Source organism: Periophthalmus magnuspinnatus, chromosome 1 (assembly GCF_009829125.3).
Source record: "Periophthalmus magnuspinnatus isolate fPerMag1 chromosome 1, fPerMag1.2.pri, whole genome shotgun sequence".
NCBI classification, from domain to species: Eukaryota; Metazoa; Chordata; class Actinopteri; order Gobiiformes; family Gobiidae; genus Periophthalmus; species Periophthalmus magnuspinnatus.
Genome location: NC_047126.1, coordinates 35,626,374 through 35,635,281, shown reverse-complemented (window position 1 = coordinate 35,635,281; position 8,908 = coordinate 35,626,374). Strand labels below are relative to the sequence as shown.

The 8,908-nt window shown below is 41.0% G+C and overlaps 1 protein-coding gene across 3 annotated transcripts in view; it reads right to left on the bottom strand.

Moving 5' to 3' along the window:
• Positions 1-7,389: 7,389 nt before the first annotated feature.
• LOC117377684 (SH3 domain-containing protein 19-like) overlaps positions 7,390-8,908 on the bottom strand; it is a 39,094-nt gene continuing 37,575 nt past the window's right edge. For 2 of the 3 annotated variants that reach the window (XM_033974162.2, XM_055224530.1), the window contains 2 exons: positions 7,830-7,867; positions 7,391-7,751 (listed from right to left, as the gene is read on the bottom strand). In XM_033974162.2, the coding sequence (XP_033830053.1) occupies positions 7,569-7,751; positions 7,830-7,867 (221 nt within the window). In that variant the 3' untranslated portion in view covers positions 7,391-7,568. Of the gene's footprint in view, positions 7,752-7,829; positions 7,868-8,908 lie in introns of all 3 variants that reach the window. The other variant, XM_055224528.1, reaches the window with a different exon arrangement.

The window sequence follows — 8,908 nt, the reverse complement described above, 5'->3', positions numbered from 1 at the left end:
TTCATTTCTAGATTTTTCTAAACTGGGTAAAAATGGATCTAACTTTGATGTTTTGTAAGGTTCAAAAATAAGAAAAATTGGACTTGAATTTGATTTTGAACAGAGAATGAAAGAAGATTTTGCAATTTTTGGAATGATTTGAAATGAATAAATTAAACAGTATTGTAATAGATGCTCGTGTGTTTCTTTCACTAACCCGGACTCGCCTAAAGACTCATATAAAGACTCACTTAAAGACTCGCCTAAAGACTCACATAAAGACTCATGTAAGGTCTCACGTAAAGACTTGCCTAAAGACTCATGTAAAGACTCATCTAAAGAGTCATCTAAAGACTCATCTAAAGACTCACATAAGCCTCATTTTCATAGGACCAGTAGGAGCCAGTACAGTGCAGACCCTGAGTGTTTCAACTGTATAAAGCGATCTGTCCCATCCCCTTTTAGATGTCCAAAGCGGGCTGCTGGAGGTACTAACTGCCAAAGGGGTCTGGAGCGCTTGGGACCTGGGGCCGGCTCGAGGGGGGTGGTGTTAGTCATGCCCCCGCTCACTCATTGGACCAGCAGAAACTCCAGTTGCTTTTCCATGCTCTGGGTACGGCTCCGGGGTCAGAGCTCTGCTACGTGAATAACTGACGTCACCTCAACATAACTAATATTAACTTAATAAAATCTAAATCATACCTGAATTATACTCTCATAAGGCTGATCTCAGCCAATCACAACAAGATGTTTGGGACGCTGTGACACAAGGCTACAGCTAAAACAAATTCCAGTTTATTGTCAGTTTTTTGTGTGTATTTCATGTATCTGCTCCTCTACGCCGCATTTTAACCCCTCTTTATTTAACACATTGGGGTTTGCTAGTTGCATTAAACGCAGCAAAGCTTTTTTTTATCTTGACGAGTGGAGCATCAATAAATAGGAAACAGCTGGATAGGTCAGTTTATATTATTATATATATCAGCTCAACATATAAATGACATCACTGGAAACACAGCGGTACGTCACAGGATCAAGTCAGCGTCTGGTGAGACACCATTATTTAATGTTTATATCTGTGTTTTGCAACTTAATGATGACCATTTATCTGAGAAATGTCATGCGCCGCTGCTGGTGTGCTGCTGGTCCAGTGACTGTGGAAGTGTGTCCATTCCAACCCGTGAGCTCATTGTTGTGCCTTCTAGATTCATTCTAGATTCTAACTGAAGGAGAGGTCAATGAGAGGACTGTTACATGAGCCCATTTAAGTCCACAAGGCAAGGCAAGTTTATTTGTACAGCACAATTCGCATACAAAGTAATTCAAAGTGCTTTACAGAATAAGAAAGACATTAAAATCACACAAATCAAAACATAAATAATCACAAATAATCATCATAAAATCAACATTAAAAGAGAAGAGTGCAGAATAAAAACCTGTCAGTCATATGCACAGCTAAACAGAACAGTTTTGAGTCTGGATTTAAACATTGTCAAAGTAGAGGCCTGTCTCACATCTTCAGGAAGATTGTTCTAGGTTTTAGCTGCATAAAACTGAAACACTGATTCCCCATGTTTAGTCCTGACTCTGGGACCAGCAGGAGGCCGGTCCCTAAAGTCCTCAGAGTGTGAGATGGTTCATGTGGCTCATGTGGGGGATGTTCTTTGGTTCTGGTCCATGGAGAGACTTGTACACAAGCAGAGCTGCTTTAGAGTCTATTCTCTGAGCCACAGGAGCCAGAGACCTGAGCACAGGACATATGTGCTCGTACTTCCTGGTTCTAGTCAGCAGTGTTCTGGATGTTCTGTTTTGTCTTAAGGCTCGTTTGGAGAGGCCAGTGAGCAGGCCGTTACAGTAGTCTAACCTACTGGAGACAAATGCATGGATAAGTCTCTCTAAGTCTGGCTTTAACAGTTTACCTTTGGTTTTTGCAATGTTTTTAGGTGGTAAAAAGCTGCAGATGTTATTGATTTGATGTGGCTGTCTCAGTCCATTATTACCCTTAGATTTCTAGCTTGATTTGATGGTTTTAGAGAGACTGGAGGTGACTGCTAACACTTTCTCTATGTTTCTGTGGGCCAAAGATGATGACTTCAGTCTTGTCAGCATGTAGAGACTGAACAACAGGGGTCCCAGGATTGACCCCTCCCTGGGGCAGTTATTTTATCCGAGACACATTTTCCAATTTCAACAAAGTACTCTCTGCTTTGTAGATAGGACTTGAACCAGTTTAGTGCAGTACCAGAGATGCCCTCCCAGTCCTCTAGTCTCTGTAAGAGGATCCCATGATCCACAGTGTCAAAGGAAACACTCAGATCTAACAGGATCAAGACTGAGACTTCGCATCAGTGCTCAGGCAGATGTCATTTGTCACCTTGATAAGAGCAGTCTCAGTGCTGTGGTGGGGTCTAAAACCTGATTGGAAAACATCAAAGGAGTTGTTCATTTGGAGAAAGTTAATAACTTGTAAGTAAACAACTTTTTCGAGGACTTTGCCTAGGAACGGCAGATTTGAGATCGGTCGGTAATTGTTCAATATCGTGGCATCAAGACTGCTCTTCTTTAGGAGAGGCTTCAAAAGTGCTTGGGAATGTTCCAGATTGAAGTGACATATTAACTATGAGAGTGAGTGGTGACAGCAAACTGTTGAGCACAGACTTTAGAAATTTAGTGGGTAACACATCGAGGCAGCATGTAGATGAACTCAGACTGGTGACAATCTCTTGGACAGTTTCGTCAGTTACAGGTGCAAAGTGAGTCAGCTCTAAGTGTCTAGGTGGGTGCTGGGTTGTTATTTGCGTTGTGGAATTTAAAACTCATTGCACTTAGATGTGGAAATTAGTTCTAACGGCAGTGGAGCTGGGGGGTTTGTTAATCTGTTTACTGTTGCAAACAGGACACAAGAGTTGTTACTACAACTTCCAACAATTTAAGAAAATACCTTTGCCTTGTTCTACATAAACTGTGGTTGTACATGTGCATCTTTTCTCTGTAAATTTCATAATGAACCTGGAGCTTTGACTTGCTCCATTCCCGCTCGGCCCTCCTCCCTTTTCTGTGCCCCGACCGAGTCATCATTCCTCCATGGCGCTTTCTGCTTATCTTTAACCATTTTAACCTTCATCGGGGCAATGGTGTCCAGAACATTCAAAACACTCGAAGTCACAGAGTTCAACAAATCATCAACATTAGAACATGAGGCATTTTCAAAGTGTATCATTTCCATGAACAGTGCACCTGTCCTATCATTTATGTGTCTCCTCTGAACAACTGCAGGACCAGCCGCTGGTTTGGGAATAACAGACAGGTCAAAGAAGACACAGAAATGATCAGACAGAGCAACATCCACCACATTGACATTTGAAATATTTACTCCTTTTGTAAAGAGCAGGTCCAGAGTGTGTCCTCTGTTGTGGGTGGGCTCGCTGACATGCTGAGTCAGACCAAAGGTTTCAAGGACAGAACTGAGCTCTTTAGCGTTCCTGTCAAACACATTATCCACATGTACATTAAAATCACCTGTAATGACTAAACCATCAAAGTCTGTGCATATGACTGAAAACATCTCAGTAAAATCATCAATAAAACTCAGACAGTGCTGGGGAGGTTTGTATATGACCAAAAGCTCTTTTCACATTTCAGTTCTAGAGCGGACAGTTTTTAGACAGAGACAATCGTGAGATCTGGGAGTGAATGTTCAAGTGAGATATTGAGTCAGTCTGTACATTCATAAATACATTTTATACACTGTTGTTCTTCGGACAGATGACGATGGCCAACCTTCTTTTCCATAGAGTGAACAGTGATGGGGTTAAAGTTGTTATGAAATGAAGGGCTGAGTGGGAGAGCCCAGAGGTTTAAAGTAGAGGCTGGAGTCTGAGTGTGGATTATACCTACAGAATCTAAGACAGGAACAAATGGACACATGTGGAACGTACCAAACTAAAATTGAACTTAAAACTTCACATTTTTTTAAATAGCTTCTTTGCTTTGGGTCACTTGACATTTCTTGACCCTGACACCGCACACGGCAACCGTTTGCACAACTGTCCACAAAGCAAAGGCTGGAATCATCTAAAATATCAGAAATATATTTAGTCATAATTCCACACATCTCATTTCATTTATTTGTTGTCTTCTGTGTGTGTATAAAAATAAAAATACTCTGAATGAGTCCAGACCTTCGAGTGGCAGTGTGATGTTCTAATTGGAGGTCTAATCCGGCCTTAGCCCACCTGTACCTGTGCGTCTTCATTACCTGAGCGTCGGACAGGTGAGTGTGTATCACCGTGGAGAGCAGCATGGGGGGCGGGGGTCATGAATGTTTAATGAGCTCAGGTTAAACGCTGACAGCTCAAACACACGGCACATTCACAGATGGATTAGACTGGGTTAGAGCTCAACTTAATCTGACTTCAATTATCCTGAACCTGACACTCCTGAAGAGAACGGCCCAGTTCACACTGCAGCTCCTCTACACGCTGTTCATCTCATACTTTTAGTCTCAAGGTTCATCATCTTTTAACTTTTTATCACACAACAATGTTCAAGTGTCTGTGGCAGGTTTGATTCTCTGATTGTGATGTAATGTAGTGAGATAAAACCATAGTCTGTGTAAAGAAGTGACTGAGTGAGTGTGATGGGACCCACAGCGTTCAGCTCCAAATGAAGCTCATCGAGGCTAATAGTTATAGCGGCTAATTTGGAGCCAAGTTCCACATTTGAAATTCTGACCACGAGTATCATAGCAACCAAAGAGCCAATCAAAGAGTGTGTTGGGCTGTGTGTACTACATGGTTGCTAGGGAACAAATATGGAATTCCCCAGTGTGATGTCATGAATTGCAAGCAAGAAGTAAATATTCCCAATTTGGCCATTTAAATATATAAATGGCCAAATTGGTAAAGAAATAGTAAAATGTTAAATCTAATGATTTTCAGTGTGAGGCTGAGGCAGGCTCTCTAACCCCCCAGGCCACGAGACAGTCTTGGTTTAGTCTTGGTATAGTCCCGGTCTTGTCCCAGCCTAGTCCCGGTTTCGTCCTGGTCTTGTCCCAGTCTAGTCCCGGTCTTGTATAGGTCTGAGGTGAAGACAGATTGTGAAGTGTTTTGAATTAAACATGAGGCGAGGTGTTGATCAGGACAAAGATCAGCATCAAGAAACATGAGACGCACCTAAACACAACACACACAGTACACACTGTACTACTGTACACACTGTACTACTGCACACACAGTACTACAGTAACAGTACAATACAAAGTTTAAAGTTACCACTTTTTGCCTGTTGGGAATGTACCATACATATTCAGAATAAGTGCTAATATGAATTCTCTTTCACGTTTTCAACAGAGTGAAAACTAAATGACAGCTAACGTGCCCAGCCCCGACATAAACACTTAATAATAACAACAACAACAACAACAACAACAACAACAACAACAACAACAACAACAACAACAACAACAATAATAATAATAATAATAATAATAATAATAATAATAATAATTAGTAGTACAGTATTTACTATGTTCAGAAACAGATGACAATAATTTTCGCCCTGACTCCTGAGGATTATGAAAACATTATATGACATTACCATCAGCTGCAGTCGCACAAAACACAGCTCCGTGTATGTTTTTGGAGCAACATTATAATTATGTTGTAAAATAGGACCTTAAATTCTAACAGTTTAGTTTCACCCCTGGGCTCCTTCAGAGACGCTCCTCCTCATCTTACGAAGAGCCAGTCTTTCGAACGACTTTTTGAAATGAACGGATCGAAAAAATTCAGATCCCATAAAAAAGCCCACAGTCCCATCTCTTACTTTGGCTCTCACACCTCTGCTCTCTACTGACCCCTACTGACGGCGGGCGGTGTTCTCCCTGCTTAAGGAATTAATTATTTATGAAGAAGCACTTGATCCATTCTATTCCTTAGTATTAAAATCAAGTTTGCAATTTTAGTATCGTGATAACACTAACTAGGGATCTGATACTGGTATTGGTATCGACAGCTGATCTGGGCATGTGCAGAGTATGGGATTAGAGTGGGTGAAGTGTCTTCGACATGTGCATCCTGCAGGTCATGCCCAGAGCGGCTTCAGCGACGACAAACCAGAGCTGAAAGTGTTAAAGTGTTTACATCTATCACAGGTCCAGACAACTCAACAGGTCCAGACGACTCGACTGTAAAGTGTTTACGTCAGTCACAGGTCCAGACGACTCGACTGTAAAGTGTTTACGTCAGTCACAGGTCCAGACGACTCGACTGTAAAGTGTTTACGTCAGTCACAGGTCCAGACGACTCGACTGTAAAGTGTTTACGTCAGTCACAGGTCCAGATGACTCGACTGTAAAGTGTTTACGTCAGTCACAGGTCCAGATGACTCGACTCTCTGATCTGTCTCGCCACAAACAGACCTGGAGTTGTGTTTTGTTTCATTCACACATGTTTAACACACAAACCCTGCATATTTAGGCTGAGTTCTCTCAAACTGAAAACACTCTGTTCCACCTTGTGATGTCATCATGTGGTGATACAGGAGGTGCTCCACTGTGTTTTTAAACTCCATACATCTTAACTAGAATCATTTGGATCATTTCAGACCTGGAATGGCCAATCTCTACTGAACTAAAGGTAAAAGGAGCTGTTAACTTGAAAACTACCACTTCATGACATCACAAGGTGGAACATAGCATTTTGAGCTTTGGAGATGTAGACAGACTAATAATAAGCTTGCAGCGTCAGTTTGTGTGATTCAGGAGCTTTTAGTCGCTGCTTGTCTTCTCTTTTACAGGCCTGAAACATAAACAGACTCACATGTCTGAAGCTGCTGTGGACCAGTTTATCACATCCTGAGGTGATCTTTACGTCGGCCTTTTTATATCTGGTATCTTTTATTCAACTGAGGCCAAATCAACGTGGAATACTACCTTATTATCAGTCGGTATTGGATCAGTATCAGGAATCGGGAATATAAAAAAAGCGATATCGGATCAGGCGAGCCAAAAACCTAAATCAGGACATTCTTAAGACCACTGGTGGAAGGCAACAAAGTACAAGTAGTAAAGTGATGTACTTCCTCAAAATTCCTACCTCAAAATTCTACTTAAGTATATTAAAAGTCTATACTTTTAACTTTTACTTGAGTACATTTGAGCACAGTATCTATACTTTCTACTCCACTACATTTTTTGAATAAGACTGAAAAATAAAAGTACTTTTCATATGATTTGTGGGGTTATTTTTTACCATGTTTGTGGAAACATCCTGACTAAAGTTTTTGAGTTCAAACTTCAGCTTTGAGCAAAACAAAAATAAAACACAAAACTCACACGAAAAATGAAGAAAAGTATTTGTTTTGTTTCTGTGACCAAAATATGTGTCATTTTAATCAATATCGCTACATTTACACTTTAACAAATGAACAACACTTGTGTGAAATACTTTTACTTTTTACTCTTAAAGTACATTTTTAAACAGGTACTTAAATACTTTTACTCAAGTAGATTTTTTCATGTGGTACTTTTCCCTCTGTACCTGTACTTTTACTAAAGTAACACAATGGCATAGTTCATCTAGCACTGCCTAATGCTGTGGGGCTGTGACAAAGGCTCGTGGGAAGATGCCCTCGCGGCCGTGGAGGCGCCCGCAGCTCCAGTCCGAGTCCAGGTGTTGTATAACGAGGATCTGGTCTCCCGTCTCAAAGCTCAAATCTCCCTCCGTGTTCCCAGAGAAGTCGTACAGTGCGACCACCCACTCCAAGCCACACTGTGGAGAAAGTGACATTTACAAGAAGTTCAAAGGTCACAGGTCAGGAGCGTAGAAGGACTTAAGACAGAAGGTTACCTCAGGGGTCACATGATCGTGTGCGGTTTTACACAGGCCTGAAACAGAGAAGCAGACACCACAATATGTTATAAAGGCAATGCAAACACAACAATACTTAAAATCGTCGTCACATTTTTTTATAAAGCATTTTTCCACCTTCACAGCACTGTGGACTTTACATGCATTACTCATTGAGAAAATAAAAGTGAGATTAATCCATATGAAAATAATGGTGAGCTGCAGCCCTACACTGCAGACGCTGAATGTGATTGGACTACAGGATGTGTGATGTCATCCGTGTTAAATATGATAGGCCTGTAGAATGTGGTAGACGCCTTCTAGACCCGGGATTGGCAAACCGCGGCTCATTTATCCTTATACTGTGGCTTTGAGTGGCTCTTTCATCCTAGTTCAAATTGGAAGTTTATTGTGATCTTAAAATATTAAAATACAATTTTTGGTATCTGTTGGTTAATGAAAGAAAATAACATAAATAACTTGAATCTGGCCAATAATAATAATATAATAAAAAATTATAATAAATAAAAATTCTATGAAATTTAACCAATGAAAGTCAGACATTGCTTTTCAACCATGCTTCAACAGAAATATTAAAAAAAAATAAACTCATGAAACAGGCCTGGGCAAAATTGATGGTACCCTTAACTTAATATTTTGTTGCACAACCTTTTGAGGCCATCACTGCAATCAAACGATTCCTGTAACTGTCAATGGGACTTCTGCACCTCTCAGCAGGTATTTTGTCCCACTCCTCATGAACAAACTGCTCCAGTTGTCTCAGGTTTGAAGGGTGCCTTTTCCAGACGGCGTGTTTCAGCTCCTTCCAAAGATGCTCAATAGGATTTAGCTCAGGGCTCATAGAGGCCACTTTAGAATAGTCCGGTGTTTTCCTCTTGTCCATTCTTGGGTGTTTTTAGCTGTGTGTTTTGGGTCATTGTCCTGTTGCAAGACCCATGACCTGTGACTGAGACAAAGCTTTCTGACACTGGTCAGCACATTTCTCTCTAGAATCCCTTGATAGTCTTTAGATTTCATTGTACCCTGCACAGAGTCAAGACACCCTGTGCCAGATGCAG